Below are 18,506 nucleotides of genomic sequence, written 5' to 3' on the forward strand. Positions count from 1 at the left end.
CAGCACACACTGACTAAGAGAGAATGGGTTCTTTTACCTTATTTTTTAAAATTGTGTTTGCCCTTCTTGATTCTAAGCTCTTCTATAAATGGGGTATTTTTTTTTTTGAGGTAAACTTTGTATAACCTAAAATTAACCATTTTAATGTGAACAGTTTAGTGGCATTTAATACATTCACAAGGTTATGTTCCACCAACTATATCCAATCTAGTTCCTAAACATTCTCATGTCCCGAAGGAAACTTCATACCCATCAAGCAGTTACTCCCTGCCAGCCCCTAGCTAATCACCAGTCTGCTTTCTGTCTCTAAGGACTTACCTATTCTGGTAAAAATTACTACCTAAGTGGTAAATATTTCACATAAATGGAATCATGCTGTGTAAGACCTTCCCTGTCTGATTTCTTTCACTTAGCTTAATGTTTTTGACTCACCTAGTATGTCATTCTTTTTTATGGCGGAATGATGATTTGTTCGTGCATTCATTCATCTGCTGATGGACATTTGGGTTGTTTCTACCTTTCGGCTACTGTGAGTAGTGCGCTATGAACATGCGTGTGAATGAATTTGTTTGTTCTCTCTGGTATACATACCAAGGAGTGGAATTTCTGGTTCGTATGGTGCGTCTATGCTTAACTTTTTGAGGACCTGTCAGACTTTCCCATGGCAGCTGAATCATTTTACATTTCCATCAGCGGTGTCTGAAGGTTCCAATTTCTCTACATCCTTGTCAACACTTTAAAAACAATTATATCCATCCTGTGTATATGAAGTAGTAGCTCGTGGTTTTGATTTGCATTTCCCTAATGACTAATGATGTTGAACATCTTTTCATGTGCTTGTTGGCCTGCTTTGGGTAAATGTCCATCCAAGTCCTTTGTCTAATTTTAAAATTGGGTGGTTTGTATTTTTGTTTTTGAGTTGTAGGAGATTTTTTTTTTATCTTCTGGATACTGGACCCCTATCAGATACGTGGTTTGCAGATATTGTCTCCTTTTCTGTAGGTAATCTTTCACTTTCTTGATAATGTCGTTTGATGCAAAAAGCTTTTAATTTTGATGAAGGCTAATTTATTTTCTTCTGTTGCTTGTGCTTTTGATCTCATATTTAAGAATCCATTGCCAAGCCAAGGTCATGAAGATTTACTCCTGTTTTCTTAAGACTTATGATTTTAACTTTTACATTGAGGTTGTGGAACCATTTTGAGTTTTTGTGTATGATGTCAGATTGCGTCCATCTTTATTATTTTGAATGTAGCTCTCTGGTTGTCCCAGCACCATTTGTTGAAGAGACTATTTTTTCCCCATTGAATAAATAGTAGTGGCATCCTTGTTGAAAATCAGTTGACTATACATGTATGAGTTTATTTCTAGATTCTCAGTTATGTTCCACTCGTCGGTATATGTTGACCATGCTGTTTTGATTATTGTATCTTTGTAGTGAGCTTTGAAATTGGGAAGTGTGAGTGCGCCAACGTTGCTATTCTTTTTCAATGTCATCTGCACTGTTTTGGGCCACTTGCAATTCCCTGTAAATTTGAGGATCAGCTTTTCAATTCCTGCAAAAACAGCTGTTGGAATTTTGACAGGGATTGTGTTGAATCTGTAAATCACTTGGGGTAGTATTATCATGTTAACAACATTGTCGTCCCATCCATGACCACGGGATAGCTTTTCATTATTTAGGTCTTCTCTAATTTCTTTCAGCAATGTTTGTACGTTTCAGTGTACAAGTGTTTCACCTCCTTGGTTAACTTTATTCTTAGATGTCTAATTATTTTCTATGCTATTGTGAATGGAATTGTTTTTCTAATTTCCCTTTTTTGACTTTTCATTTCTGATGTAGAGAAACACAAGTGATTTTCACACCTTGATATTGTGACCTCAACTTTATTGAATTCATTTATTAGCTTTAGTGGTCATTTTGTGGACTATTTGCAATTTTCTGTATATATAGGGTGATATAATCTGTGAATAGAGATAGTTTTACGTCTCTGTCTCCAATTTGGACTCTGAAATTGTAACTTTCTTCCTAGGTTCTCTTCCTCCACTGTGGAAAGTGTTTATGCTTCAGCATCCAGGGCTCATAGCAAGTTACATTTATCCTGTTCTTGTGGCAGATCTGAGTCTCTCACTAATCATTCCTACCTTTTAAAGGCAGGAGTAGGAAACAACTATTGGTTTGGGGGAGGAAACTTTAAGTTTTATGTTTAAAGGTGGAAGTTCTGAAGGGTCATTCTAACCAGTCTTTTTTTCTCCTCTTCTTAAGGGAAGAAGAGGAACGCTTGAGAAATAAAATTCGAGCTGATCACGAGAAGGCCCTGGAAGAAGCAAAAGAAAAATTAAAAAAGTCGAGAGAGGAAATCCGAGCAGAAATTCAGACAGAGAAAATTAAGGTAGTCCAGGAAATGAAGACAAAAGAGAAAAAGCCACTGCCACCAGTCCCTATACCAAACCTTATAGGAATAAATGGTGGAGATCCAGAAGACAATGACATAAGAAAGAAAAGGGAAAAAATTAAAGAGGTAATAAGCTGAGATTTATGATACAGAGTGGTTATGGATAAATATTTGACTGGCGACACACACACACACACACACGCACACACACACACACCAATCTATGGTGTTATGCTTTGATCTTGTTTGTTTCTGGGTCATAGTTGTAGTTCAGTTTCCAAGTTGGCAGTGAGGGCTAGAGCTCTGTCTCTTTCTTAGTATGGATCATAATATAATTATTGGACACTTAAAATTCTGATATAATGTTGTTTGGATGGTTACATCACTCAACCCTGCATTCAGAGATCTTTTGATATTCAGCATTTCATAAATAATGTAGAATAGATCCATACATAATTTATCACTGAATAGAAATTTCTTAAGTGTTTAGTTATAAGGGCCTCTGTTAGATAAAATGCAGATCTCCTCATAAACATGCTTCTGAAGAGTTAGCATTATATCTGCCATCTTTTCAGGCACATGTCTTGAAACCCCGTAACTACACAGCAGGTTAAGAACACATTCCTTCCAGAGAGTCTCAGTGGGTTGAGGAATGGGGAGGAATCGTTCTCAGAATTCTTTAAATTTGTTTAGTCACAGAAGTCTTTTGATTTATTCCAGGAATTACTTGGAGGTAAAGAGAATATCAGAGGGGAGGGAAAAGTCTAATGAGTATTTCAGTTGAACTTTGTTAATTAGAACTCCTGCTAATTCCAGGTGGAGTTTGCATTTATACTGCCTGTGAAGAAGATTTTGGCAGGATGTAATAGCATCAACAGTATTTCACAGGCATTGTTTATCATAAAATCAGACAATGAGTTGAGTTCAAATAGTCAAAAATCTATATGCATATATTCTAGTAATGAATATGAAAGATTTAGCATGTACTTGAAACTTGGCCTTATGGATTATTGTAAGACTTTGACCTTGATGGAATCAAACTAGAGCTGTACTCTGATTTTACCTCAGCTCCGATGATTGTTTTATGCACAGACTGCTTAAGGCACTTTTTCTGGACAGTGTTGGAGAGGCAGCAGTAGACTTTTTTTTTTCAGATGCCTGACCTGGTTTTTTCAGATGTCATTAGAATTTACTGAAATACTTTCTCATGTACATAATAATTCAGATAGATAACAGTGTATGTTTGGGGGACACAAAGGCTCAATGATTTTCTAGAAGTACTCACAGAACTCAGCAAAGCTGTTATACTCGTGCTTTCAGTTTATTACAGCGAAAGCATGCCGATTAAAATCAGTAATAGAAAAGGCGCGTAGGACAGAGTGCAGGAGACAAGGTGCGGCCTTCTAGTTGTCCTCTCCCAGTAGAGGGACGCGGACAGTGCTTAGTTCTCCCAACAATGACGCGTGGCAGTCAGTGTGCAGGAAGCCTTGCCAACCAGGGAAGTTCAGCCATACCTTGCTGTCCAGGTTTTGTTGTGTAGGTTTGGCGGAGCTTAGTTCTCCAGCCCCTCCAGAGGTCAGGCTGATATTATGTGGCCCAAGGCCATAAATCATATTGTTAGCATAAACTATCTGGCATGGCCCAAGGCCTCAAGTAAACAAAAATGTTGTTAACAGGCAGGGTAATAAAGGTTGAGAGGTTATTTTCCAGGAGTTCAGCACAGACCAGACCTTTCTTTGGGATGTGCAGGGTTTGAACAAACCAGACCTGCTGAAGTAATCCATAGTATCCGATGTTCTTATAAATCAACACAAAACACGTTAAAGACCCCTGTGTATGCTCCTGTAAACATTACGGCTACTGATTTAGCAAGCAGAGAAAGTTGAAATCTAAGCTTGCAGGGGAAGAAGCTAACTAGCGGTAATGTGTTGTGAACTTCAGAATACCTGAACGTTTCAGGCATTAGAAACCATTTCAAGAATTAGACAACATTTGCCTCTGAAGGCAGGGGTATAAAATAGAGCTGCAAAAGGATTATTTGGAAGTTTTAAAAGGAGCTCTTAACCGCTAGTTCCCCAATTCTCATGCCAATGAATCCTAGCTACCGTCTTCCCTTTCCCAACAGAAGACCAAAGTTAACCTTCTGGAGGGATGGATTAGAGAAGATCGGAATTTTGAGAATACCACAGGTATGGCTTAGGGAAAAGTGCAGAGGTCTAAAAAATGAGAGAGGAGGAGTAGAGAAAATTGAGTGAAAAATGCGTTCTGAATATTGAGACCACTTTTTCCTGCCTAGTTCTCAGAATTCTGGCAGCCAGGTTTATATTCAATAAGCTGGAGAATGGAGGACTTCTCTCTGGGGAGACTGGCCCAAGAGAAAAGACCTACTGTTCTTAAGCGATACACCCCTGGGTTTCACCTCATCTCCCTAAGATGAGGCTCAGTCAACAAGCCTTGCTCATTCACTGACAGCCTTTGATTGTCTGGAGCGCTTCACTCTTATGTGAACAGAAAACCAAAGATCACCAGACATTTAAGGAAAGTTTTTCACGTGAGAGAACAAAACAGATGGAAGAAAGGAATTCAGAGGATACAGAAACAATACAGGGAGCAGAAAAAATATGTCAGAAAAGAATTCACATCATTAGAGTGACAAAAAAATTGAATTCATGAAATGAGAACACTTAAGTTATAAAAAGGAGCATTTACAAAATAAGAAAGAATGCTTGGAAATTAAACATGACAGAATTTTAAAATTCAGTAGAAGCGTTGGAAGATAAAATTGAGCAAATCGCTCAGTAGGACAAAAAGGTCGAGAAAACAAAACAAATGAAATGATAAGATCAATCCAGAACATCTAAGAAATGATCAGATAGGTATTTTAGAAGAGAACAGAGAAAATAGATGAGAAGCCAAAGAAACAATTCAAAGAAAATTGGATAAAACTTAAAGGGTCTGAGTTGCCAGATTGAAAGGATCTACTGGGAATCCAACACAATGAGCAAAAGAAAGGCTCCTGAAATTTTAGAAAAATAGGCATAAAAAACAGATCTTCAAGCAAACAAACACAATCAAGCAAACAAAACCAGATCCTAAAAGTTTACACAGAAGAAAAAAGGTTCCAACCAAAAGATTGGGATTGTATATAATGGCTCAATAATAATATTGGAAACTGGAAGTGGAGCAAACGCTTAGCATTATATATCCAGTCAAATAATGAAATCTGAAGTTGAAGCTATTTTTAGGCATTTTCTCAGGTTACTACTGGAAAATATGCTTCAGCACAAAAATAGGAAGAGAAGGGATTTTGAAAACAAGGTATCTGTCCCTAGAGAGAAAAAGGAAGGGGAGTCTTGGGATTGTGAGTAAGGGAATCTGTAGGATGACAGCTGTGCTTCAGATGGAGAGAACAGAAGTCCAGATTCGAGGAGGAGCATAGAGAGCTTCAGGAAGGCTGTATCAGAGATTGCAGTGGAACTGACAGTCTATCCCGTGCGTGTGATCATATTGAGACAAGTTGCGAAACTCATAATTTAGAAGTAAATTCATGATTGTTACATTAAAAACTAAGCAAACAAACAAGAAAACCCAAACCATCACGCCAGTGGTTAACAGCAGGGTAAACAAAAATGGTACAAAGTAATGTAATAATTATAAGAAAAACATATCAACTATATTGGGAGAGTGAGTCAGGGAAATGTATGTGGGGAGGAGTTGATAGTGGCATAAGAGCGCCTAATTATCTTAACTGCTGGAGAATATAGTAAATCTCTGAAATTTAAAAATAATCAAGAAATAGCACTATAAACTACATTTAGAAATGTAGTGGTAAATAGAAAAAAACAGTTGAAAGAGTTTAAGGAATTGTCTCAGGAGAGTGGGAATTACCAGTGGGGAAGATACGGCAGGTTATTAGAGTTTTAAAATATTCAACTTTATTGAGACATAATTTATATACAATAAAATGTACCTGTTTTAACAGTACAGCTTGATGGGGTTTGACAGATGTGTGCACCTGTGTAATAACAGTTACTATCAAGATGTGACTATGTCCATAATCTCAAAATGGTTTTCTTGGGTCCCTCTTTGGTCAGTCCACCTGATTCCTTGGTCCCAGGCAACCACCGATTTTCTTTTAGTAATCAAGGATTAGATTTGTCTTTTCTAGAGTTTTCAATCCAATGGAATAATAAAGTGTGTGATATTTTGTTGCTGGGCTTTTGCTCTGCATACTGTTTTTGAGGTTCATCTGTGCAGATTGCACATAAAGTTATTTTTTTTCTTAACTGCATTGCATTTTGTATGGATATACCGGGATTTGTTTTCTTCAGTCATCTGTTGTATATTTGTTCAACATTTGTTCCAGTTTTTGGCTGTTATGAATAAAGTTGCTATGTACATTTGTGTACAAGTCTCTGTGTGGGCACACGTTTTAGTTTTAGTTTTGACACTTCAGTCTGTGATCTGTTGTGAGTTAATTTTTTGTTTATTGCATGAAGTGAGAGCCATGCTTCATTGTTTTCCCCATAGAGCTCTCTAGTCGTTTCAGCACCATTTGTTGAAAGGATTATCGTTTCCCAATTGAATTACTTTGGCACTTCTGTTCAGAATCAATTGACAGACTCAGTAGATGTTGAGTCTCTTTCTGGACTCATCTGTCGCATTACCTGCCTACCCTTATGCCATTAGGACTCTGTATTGATTCCTTTAACTTATAGTAAATTTTTAAATCCGTTAAGTCCTCCAGCTTTGTTCTTTTGAAAAATTATTATAACTGTTCTAGGTCCTTTGTCTTTCTAGAATTAGCTTTTCTGCGAAAATAAAAGGTTACTGGATTTTATTGACTCTGTAGATGAATTTGGAAGAATCGTCGTCTTTAGCAATAGTCTTCCATGAGCATGTGATATCTTTCCACTTATTTAGGTTTTTAATTTTTCTCAGCAGTGTTTTGTAGTTCTCAGTAAATATCTTACACACATTCTGTTATATTTATTCTTAAGTATTTCATGTTCTTGGATGCTATTATAAATGGAATTGTTTTTAGATTTCCATTTCTGTTGTTTATTGCTAGCATATATAAATATATTTGATTTTAGTTTGCTGAACTTGTCTCCCATTATTTTACTGAAGTTATATATTAGTTCTAGTGACTTTTGTTTTTTTTAGATTGCTTAGGATTTTCTTTATACAGAGTCATGTCCTCTGTGAATAGAGATACTTTTTCCTTTTTGATTTGTATGTCTTTAATTCTTTTTCTTCTCATTGCACTGTTGAAAAGAAGTGGTGAGAACGGACATACTTACCTTATTCTCAGCTTTAGGGTTAAGCATTTAGCCTGTTCCCATTAAGTATGTTGTTAGCAGTAGGTGTTTTGAGGATGCTCTTTATCAGGTTGAGGACTTTTCCTTGTAGTTGTGGTTCACTGAACGTTTTTCTCATGACTGGGCGTTAAATTCTGTCAAATGTCTACATCTATAAAGATTATTGGATGATGTTTTTCCTTTTCTTCTGTTGACATAATAAATTACATTGATTAGTTTTTGAATGTTAAATCAGTCTCATATTCCTGGGTTAAACTGCACTTGGTCGTTGTGCCCTTATATATTGATGATTTTTGTTAAGTAATTTTGCATCTGTGTTTTTTGAGATACACTGGTTTTTAGTTTCCTTGTAATGTCTTTGCCTGGCTTTGGTGTCTGAGTAATGCTGCAGAAAAACAAGTTGAGAAACGTTTTAATAAATAGTGTACTGTTAAATGAATAGATTTTTGATACTCCACAGTCTACTATTAAATAATTCAACTGATATATAATTAAATACTCTGCTCTTGTGTTCCTTAGAGTCCTTGGGTTGTAAGAGACTCAGTTCAAACTAATTAACATAAAAATATTTATTAGCGTAGTGACTACACTAGGGCTTCAAGATTGGCTGAATCCAAGTCTGTAGATGTTATTGTCAATAATATGTATCTTTCTCTTTCCTTTCGTTACTTAGTTTCTCCGTGTTGGAAGAGAGGTAGCCCCCATCACCTGCAGGATTATGTGTTGCTTAGACCTGGGATTGCAAAATGGGAGTCCCTCTGTCGCCTAGTGTCTATCACAATATGCATAAAAGGACTTGATTGTCCCCACTTGAATCACTTATATCCATTCACTTTGTCTACGTCAGGGGTTGGGCGAAATCCAACCTGTGGGCCAAATTCTGCCTGCAGCCTGTTCTTTAAAAATGAAGTGGAAACGGAACAGTCATGCCCATTTGTTTATTGTCTAGGGCTGCTCTTGTGCCACAACCGCAGAGCTAAGTAGTTGCTGTAGAGACTGTATGGCCTGCAAAGCCTAATGTATTTACTTTAAAGACAGAGTTTGCTGATCTTTGGTCTGAGAGTGAGGGGTTCTCTAGCCAGGCTGTGTTAATTGGTTGTGAAATCAGAGCTCCTTGATTGACAGCTCTCTCATAGTCACAGTGAGGGAAGGGGATCTGTTCCCTAAAGGATTGGCAGTGCCTAAAAGGAAAGAATGCCAAACAGACACCTTCCTCCCCAAAAAAACTTGTCTGTGACACCCAGTTTTTCCTCCTGTTGTGTAGACCCTGAGGTTAAACACTATTTTATGTGTGTTTTCACACTGATAAAAGTGTTAATAGAATAAGACACTGATATATTAGATGTAGGAGCATGTGTAAGGATATAGTGATAGAATCCCTAAATTACAGTGTGAATAAATGTAACTTGATGGATTATAATTTTTCCTTCTCAGATGATGAAACATGCTTGGGATAATTATAGGATATATGGATGGGGACATAATGAACTCAGACCTATTGCAAAGAAAGGACACTCCACTAATATATTTGGTAAGTTTTTCTAATTACTATTACTTTTTCTAATTACTATTTCCAGTTTTAAAACAGGATTTAACTTTTTAAATGCATTCCAAAGCCTGAGTATTTCTATGGAATTATAATTTGAAGCAATGTGGTTTTTTTGTTTCTTTGTTTTTTGTAAGTTTCAAACAAGATTGGTTATGCTTGCTTTGGAATACACAGGTATGTGGTAGATTTTCTGTTTACATACAGATGCTTCAGTCATTTAGTCATTTTCTTCTTTAATACTGGAAAGTTAGGTACCTATTTGTAATTCTAATTCGTTTTCCTCAACACAATACCAGTCCTGATACTCACATATTATAGAGGGCGAGGGGAAGGAAAGGGAAGTCCAGTAGTGCAGTGTACAAGCATGCCTTGGAGATACTGCAGGTTCAATTCCAGACCACCAAATAAAGTGAACATAGCAGTAAAGCAAGACATGAATTTATTGGTTTCCCAGTGCAAATAAAAGTTACGATTACCTGTAATGCAGTCTGTTAAGTGTGTGTAGCACTGTGTTTAAGAAAACAGTGTACGTAATTGAAAACTACTTTATTGCTAAAAATTGCTAACCATCCTCTGAGCCTTCCGCGAGTTGTAATTTTTTGCTGGTGAAGGATTTTGCCTCAGTGTTGGCTGCTGACTAATCGGGGTGGATGCTGAAGGTTGGGATGGCTGTGGCAAGTTGTTAAAATTAGACAACAGTGAAGTTTGATGCGTCGATTGACTCTTCCTTTCATGAACGATTTTCTCTGTAGCACGCGATGCTGTTACTTATAGCATTTTACCCACAGTAGAAATTCTTTCAAAATTAGAGTCAATCCTCTTCAACTCTGCCTCTGCTTTATCAACTGAGTTTACGTAATATTCCTTTGTTGTCATTTTAATAATCTTCACAGCATCTTTACCAGGAGGAGTCTCCATCTCAAAAAAGTACTTTCTTTGTTCATCCATGAAAAGCATCTCTTCATCTGTTCAAGTTTTATCATGAGATTGCAGCAATTCAGTCATCTTCAGGCTCAATTTCCAATTCTAGTTCTTTGGCTATTTCCACCACATCTGCAGTTATTTCCTTCACTGAAATGCTGAACTTCATGAGGGTTGGAATCAACTTCTTCCAAACTCCTGTTAATGGTGATATTTTGACCTCTTCCCATGAATCAAGAATGTTCTTAAAGGTATCTGGAACGGTGAATCCTTTCCAGAAGGGTTTCAGTTTGTTTTGCCCGTACCCATCAGAGGAATCACTCTCTATGCAGCTACAGCCTTTTGGAAAGTTCTTAAATAATAAGGCTTGAAAGTCAGAATTACTCCTGATCCCTGGGCTGCAGAATGGATGTTGTGTTAGCAGCTCTGAAGACAACATTAATCTCGTCGTGCGTCTCCATCAGAGCTCTGGGTGACCAGGTGCATTGTCAGTGAGCAGTGATGTTTTGAAGGGAATCTTATTTTCTGAGCAGTAGGTCTCAACAAGGGGGTTAAAACATTCAGTAAGCCATGTTGTAAACAGATGGCTGACATCCAGGCTTTGTTCCATTTATAGAGCACAGACAGTAGATTTAGCATAATTCTTAAGGGCCCTACGATTTTCAGAGTGGTCAGTGAGCACTGACTGCAACTTAAAGTTACCAGCTGCATGAGCCCCTACCAAGAGAGTCAGCCTGTCCTTTGCAGCTTTGAAGCCCGGCATTGACTGCTCCTCTCTAGCTGTGAAAGTCCCAGGCGGCATCTTCTTCCCATGTGAGGCTGTTTTATCCAGATTGAATATCTGTTGTCTAGTGTAGCCATGTTATTATCTTAGCTAGACCTTCTGGGTAACTTGCTGCAGCTTCTCCATCAGCACTTGATGCTTCACCTCGTACTTCTACCATGTTTCCCTGAAAGTAAGACCTAGCCGGACAATCAGCTCTAATGTGTCTTTTGGAGCAAAAATTAATATACGACTGATTAGAGCAAAAATTAATATAAGACTCGGTCGGTCTTACATTAATTTTTATGTAAAATTAATTTTTATATAATTAATTAATTTTTATATAATTAATTTTTATATAAATTATATTAATTTTTATATAATTTTATATAATTAATTTTTATATAATTTAATTGGAAATTAAATGCTATTAATTTCCAAAAGACGCGTTAGAGCTGATTGTCTGGCTAGCTCTTACTTTCGGGGAAACATGGTATGTTGTGCAGACGGTTTCTTTCCTTAAACCTCATAAACCAACATCTACTAGCTTCGAACTTACCTTCTGCAGCTTCCTCACCTCTCTCAGCCTTCATAGAATTGAAGACAGTTAGGGCCTTGCTCTGGATTAGGCTTTGGCTTAAGGGAAATGTAGCTGGTTTGATCTATCCAGACCACTAAAACTTTCTTCATATCAGTGAAACAATGCTTTCTTATTGTTCTTATCGCAGTGCTTTTAATTTCCTTCAAGAACTTTTTCTTCGTATTCTCAACTTGACTAACTGGCTCAAGAGGTCAAGCTTTTGGCTTATCTTGGCTTTCATTATGCCTTCCTCACTAAGCTTTTGGTTTAAAATGAGAGACGTGTGACTCTTCCTTTCCCTTGAACACTTGGAGGCCATTGTAAGGTTATTAATTGGCCTCCTTTCAATAAGGAGTAGGGAGGCTGAGCAGAGGGGGAGTCTGGGCCGGGCCTGTCAGCAGAGCAGTCACAACACACGCATGTACTGGTTAAGGACTCTGTCTTACGTGCGTGCAGTTTGTGATACCCTGAAACAATTACAATAGTGACATCACAAATAACTGATCACAGATAACCAGAACAGATGTAATAATAATTAAAGTTTGAAAGAATTGCCAGAATGTGACACAGAGACACGCAATGAGCAAATGCTGTTGGAAACATGATGCCAATAGACTTGCCTGACGCAGGGTTGCTACAAACCTTCATTTTGTACAAAATGCAGTATCTGTGAAGCATGGTAAAGCAAGCGCAATAAAACGAGGTATGCCTGTATATAAAATAAAATTAACGTGGCCAAGGTGGTTTGTTTGGTAAATATAGTGGGTTATGTTGTACATTCAGTTAGAAGGGATAAATTAACTACTATATGGGTATGCTAGGAGGTCTGGGGATGAGCTGTGTTCGGCTTGAGTTCTCTCTAACTTTCCACCTCTCTTGAGTTCTGTCTTGTTAAACTTCTCAGTTTTAAAGCGTAAGTTAACCTACTTAACTATCTTAAGTAACAACTTTTACTTAGACCAGGGATAAGTTTTGAGAATTATCAAGCTGTTCTTTATAGTCTTCACTTCTTCCCCCATTTTAAATCCTTCTTGATGTGATGGATAGCTTTTAAATACTGATAGATGAAGGCAAGAAAATATTAATGGGGTAAGAATACCCCATAAAATAGTATATGCAATGCAGTTAACTTTACTAATTATAACATACCACCATAGTAATCTAAATAACAGCATTTTTCTTTGTGAAATGAGAGAAGAGTTCTTCTAATGCTGTGATTTCTCTTCTAATTTGTTTTTTTGCTTGGTTGTTTTTTGTAAAAAAAGACAATAACTGAAAAGATTTCTCCAGGGTTTGAAAGATGTTGGGATGGAGGAATAATGGAAAAACATTTAATAAATTTATATTATTATTAAAAATCTTTTTTTTAAATTAGAATGGGACACCAGAGATCTCCTTATATGACATTTAATTTAGCAGTGATCACTTAATGAAATAAAGTGTGTTTCCTGAGCAGAGGTTCCAGATAGAAAAGTTCCCATTGCTTTCTGGATGCCAGTGTGAGACATCAGTGAAGTAAAAGCCATTATGTTTAATGGTTAATTAAAATTAGATCTTCTCTTCTAGTAAATATCCCTGTATAGTAAGCTTAGTGGTGAACTATGAATCCTTTTAAAGGATTAGAGCATAAATATGTACTGAAAATAAGAGTCGGATATTCATTTTCTACTTGTTTTTTTAAGAACACTTATTCTCAGAACATCTAGTGTATTAACATTTATCAAGTAGATCCTGGTCCTCGGCAAGGTAGTACATAAATAAATTACTTCATTTAATCGTTGCCGTAATTTTGTGAGGAAAGATTGTTTGCTGAATTTAAATTTAGAAGATAAATAAGCTTTCATGTAACTTTAAAAACTTCATTTCTTAAAAGTCAATACAAGTCTTTTCTGTAAGTGAGCAAAAGTGCTGTTACTTTCTTAACTGAATGTAATTTTGTTAAAATCCTAATGGAGAAATTTTGACCTAATGTTTTTTCTTTTTAAAAATAATAGCTTTTTTTTTTTTTCCCCCCTTTAAGAATGAAAGGCAGTTTTAATTTTCGGTGATATTGTCAGACTTCTTCAGATGTATGCTTCGTAGAGCCCTGTTTGGTTAGATTGGTAAATGATGACTGGGGCTGAGAGCTTCAGATTAGTGTCAGGTGGGTTCTTGCCAGCTGGTCATTAGGAGCACTTCAGTTGATTTACTAGGTAAACTTAGAGTTATTTGTGAGATCATAGAAGTTAAAGGGGGTTAGAGTTGGAAAGGGAGATTGTACAAATGAGCCCTTTCATTCTGAGTTAACTGGGTACAGAAGCAAGACTTTCCCCGTGGTCCTCCATTTCACAGGGATCATTATGCAAATGAATAGCAATGAAATATATATTCTAATAAAAAGTTTTACTTTCTTTGCTACCAATCTGACGTGAGGTCAGTTATTTGCTTTAGATTCTGTAATTTGGTTTGTGAATAAGACTATAGTTTCCTTTAGTCTTATAGTCATATACACGTTAATGGTAAAAACGTCAACGGAGTTTATATAGTTTCTGCTGCTGTGGACTGAATTGTGCCCCTCACAGATTCATATGTTGAAGCTCTGACCCCAATGTTACTGTATTTGGAGATAGAGCCTTTAGCAGGTAATTATGATTAAATGAAGTCGTAAGTGTGGGGCTCTAATCTCCTCCTCTTCAGAGACAGAGACACCAGAGTTCTTTCTAGCCTTGCACGTGCACCAGGGAAAGCCATGCAGTGGGAAGGTGGACAAGAGGAAAGCCTTCACCAAAACCTGGAGCCTTGATCTTGGACTTCTAGTCTCCAGAACGACGAGAAAATAAATTTCCATTGTTTAAGCCTCCTAGTTCATCTAGTTCATGGTATTTTGTTATAGCAGCGTATGCCAGCGACTAATCTCAGAGATTTATGTGAATTGAACTTATTTAGTACTAGCAACCTTCTGAGGCACGTACTTATTATTGTTCCCATTTTACACGAGGAAATCAAAGCACAGTTAGGGTCAACTAATGTCCCCAAGGTCACACAGTAAACAAGGGAGCCAGGATTTGAATCCAAGCATTCTAGTGTCACGATCTATTCTTCTAACCACTATTCTGTACTGCTTCAGAAATCCTTCAAGATAGAGAAAAAAATAGTGTCAGTACACAGGAAAAATCCATTTTGAGAAGAAAATTATAGTAAAATGGTAGACAGAGTGAAAATGCAACATGCAGAATTTTCAGTCGTCAAAATTAGGTGCTTATATATTATGTGGAAGGTGTTAGATTCTGTGGAAAACAGCTTCAAACATGTCCTGTTCCTTTTTCTTAGTTTGATTATTAAACAGTTCTTTTATATGGCAACTGAAATTAGTGTTCTTCTGACTTCTATCTAGTCCTTGGGGATTCTTCATGTGCAGATAACAGAAAATCCATTTCAAAATGGCTAACCTGGAAAAGGAAATTTAATCAGTTCAGTGAAGTCCTAGAGTAGATCAAATTGCAGCTAAGCCTTTTTCTTTATCTCTTTCCTCTGTTTTTCTCTGTGTGTTGGTATCTTCAAGCTGGCTTCTCAGCAGGATGGCTGCAGCAGCTCGAAGCTTCCTAGCTACACACTACCACTTCTGTAGAGAAGAGAGCACTTGGGTTTCTTAGAAATCATTGAAAGACCCATTGTTTCTTGTTGTCTCTAATTGGGTTTTCTATACCCGGAAGGATGGGTTATATTTGTTTGGTTTTTGCCCAGTTAGGGCTCACCCCAGGAGCTGGTGAGTGGGGAGAAGGAAATGTTGCCAGATACAAGTTAGCACTGATACTCACTTTTCCAACTGCAATTAGAGTATGTGTACGCTACCCCCCATTAGTCACTTAGCCGTCTTGATTATCAGACTGACTGTCGCAGTGCTTGTATTCAAGTCGCCCTTATTTTAATTAATAACGGTCCCAAAGCCATTCACGTAACTTTTATTACAGTATATTGTTGTAATTGTTCTATTTTATTATTAGTTATTGCTGTTACTCTCTTACTATGCCTGGTTTGTAAGTTAAACTATTATAGGTGTGTATGTATAGGAAAACACAATATATATAGGGTTCAGTGGTAGCCACGGTTTCGGGCATCCACTAGGGGTCTTGGAACGTATCCCCCATGGATGGGGGGGGGGAGACTATTGTACTCAATATTGTTGAAATGTCAGATCTCTTGAAATTCATATTTAGATTTAAAGCAATCCCAATAAAATATTTTTTTGTTTAAATGATAGGCTGACTCTAAAATCTATATGAAAATATAAAGCATGTGCAATAGTCAGAATAATTTTTTTTTAAAGAAGAGCAATGTTGTAAGATTTATATTACCTGATTTTAAGACTTACTGTAAAGCTGCAGTAATGAGGACAGTATTTTTTAGCATAAGGACAGGCAGAGAGATCAGTAAAAAAGAATAGAAATAAAACTGCACATACATGGTTAATGGACTTTCAACAAATGGGTAAAAGGATAGTCTGTCTTGTGAATTGTGCTGGATTAACTATATATTCGTTTAGAAAACTGAATCCACATTGTTCACAAAAATTAACTTGAAATGGACCATAGATTTAAACATAAAAACTAAAAGTATAAAACTTACAGTAGAAAGCATTTGAGAAATCTTGGTGACCTTGAGGTAAGCAAAGAAATTTTAGAATACAAAAAGCATAAACCATAAAAGAAAAAAGGTGGATAAATTGTACTTCATGAAAATTAAAAATGTCTGCTCTCCAAAAGACATTAAGAAAATAAAAAGTCAAGCCACAAGATTTGGAGGAAATATCTGTGATAATATGTATGTAAGGATGTATATCTAGTATATATAAATAATTCATATACCAAAGAAGGTATGTGAATAGCCAATAAAGTACATCAGTTATCAGGGAAATTAAAATTCAAGCCACAGTATAATATCTTCCACACCCATTAGAATGACGAAAATTAAAAGACAAACAATACCATTATTGACAAGGATGGTAGAGCAACTAGAACTCTCAGACGTTGCTGCTGGACGTCTGTATAAATTGGTACACTCTGGGGAGAGGTTTGTCAGTTGCTCATAAAGTTAAACGTAAACCATACAGCTCAGCAATTCTCCTAAATTTTTCCATAACGCTCATGGTGAGATCAGAATGCAGTTTTATTTTTCTTACCAACTTAGATTTTTGCCTCAGTGGTATGCAGATTCATAAATTGAATCTTAAGCTCTATTTTCCTATGTTCTATGAAAGTTTATGTAGGAATTAATCATCCTTAAAATGAAAGTAGAATTTATTCCATGAAACTTCCAGAGCATGATACTTTTATACTGGGTGTTCTTTGAGAACTCTATTTCCTGTTCCTTGGTCTGTTTGTTTAGATCTTCTGTTTCTTTTTTCGTAAGTCAAAATAATATATATATTTTCTTACAAAATCATCAATTCCACTCATTTTTTCAAATGTATTGGGACGATATGACTAAAATAGGCTTTTTATCATCCTCTTAATATCTTCTGCATCTGTTTGTTGAGGCAGTCTCATTTCTTATTATGTACTTGTGTATTCCCTTGACTGGTTTTTAAAAATTGGTTAGTGGTAGATTCATGTATAATTATTTTCATGGAATTATCTTTTGAATTTATTATTTTGACAGTTTATTAATTTCTAATTCATTAATTTCTGCCTTTAGCTTTTCTGATTTTCTAGTTTGTTGGTCAAATTTATCATTTTTTTCTTAGTAGAATGTTGTGAATTCAATTATTTTCATTTGTTCTTATTAAATACTGTAAAAAAAATCAAGTTATGTTTTTCTCTGAGAACTGCTTTTATTGATTTGTGTTCTCATAATAAACTTTTATTAATGTTTTACACATTCTGCAATGTCACGTTTTCTTCTTTTTTGATCCAAGGGTAGTTTTAGACCTTTTAATTGTTTTCAGTTGAAATCTTGAGTCATCTAGGTAAACAGTCATAGTGATAGCCAGTAATTCCAATTTTGCCTGTCTCTGCCATGGGCTGTTTATGTTTAGCCCATGGCAGAGACCTCTTCTTGAGGAACTAACCAGAATTGGTACCAAATAGGCTTGTCAGGCCTTTTCCCATTTCAGAGTAGGTGGCACCTTAGAGGAATTTGCACTTATAAGACAATATAGTAACTAGAGAACTGAGGAGCATAACTACCTATAAACTTTGAAATGAGAATAAAGACTGGCACTCTTAAGGATTTAAAATAAACACGATAAAAATTTTGTATAAAATACTAAAGTAAAAGCTATATATTGGGGCGGCCGGTTGGCTCAGTTGGTTAGAGCACAGTGCTCATAACACCAGGGTCGTCGGTTCGATTCCCACATGGGCCAGTGAGCTGCACCCTGCACAACTAGAGTGAAAACAATGGCTTGACTTGGAGCTGAGCTGCTCCCTCCACAACTAGATTGGAAAAACAAACAAACAACGACTTGGAGCTGATGGGTACTGGAAAAACACACTGTTCCCCAATATTCCCCAATTAAAAAAAAAAATATATATATATGTATTTAAGTGATTATGCAAGACATAGGCTATATAGGTGATTCAACGACTTGATAAAGTTTTTGTTACCTTAAAAAAGCTGAGGAAAAAGGAAAGTATGTCTGTAATAGCCCAGAACAAATATTCTAGTTAATATCAACATGAAAAGAACTGAGTGAGTAGAAAACCAAAGAATTTATGAGAGCATGCTGGAGTACTTGTTAGTGGGAAGATAAATTTATCGATAAGTTGTATAAGTTATTAGGAGCACATGGACAAGAAAATGTGACATAAGTTAAGGACAGCCATTACAGAATAAGTTTGTGTAGTTTTAAACCATCAGAAGAAAACACTATCCAGTAGAGAAAGGAGTGGAAGAATAAAGGAAAGAAAAGAAAGAATGGTAGCTGAGTAATGTTGAATGCTGACTCCCAAACTATCACCAAGATAACTTGTGGATAAGACAAAGCTGAGTTTAATGC

At 36.4% G+C, this 18,506-nt stretch overlaps 1 protein-coding gene across 1 annotated transcript in view; it reads left to right on the plus strand.

The window, feature by feature from the left end:
• MAN1A2 (mannosidase alpha class 1A member 2) overlaps positions 1-18,506 on the plus strand; it is a 109,117-nt gene that overhangs the window by 11,367 nt on the left and 79,244 nt on the right. Inside the window, exons 2-3 of the mRNA XM_033092721.1 lie at positions 2,267-2,522; positions 9,152-9,248. Coding sequence (XP_032948612.1) covers positions 2,267-2,522; positions 9,152-9,248 — 353 coding nt within the window. The remainder of the gene's footprint in view (positions 1-2,266; positions 2,523-9,151; positions 9,249-18,506) is intronic.

This window comes from Rhinolophus ferrumequinum, chromosome 22 (assembly GCF_004115265.2).
Source record: "Rhinolophus ferrumequinum isolate MPI-CBG mRhiFer1 chromosome 22, mRhiFer1_v1.p, whole genome shotgun sequence".
In the NCBI taxonomy this organism is placed as follows: Eukaryota; Metazoa; Chordata; class Mammalia; order Chiroptera; family Rhinolophidae; genus Rhinolophus; species Rhinolophus ferrumequinum.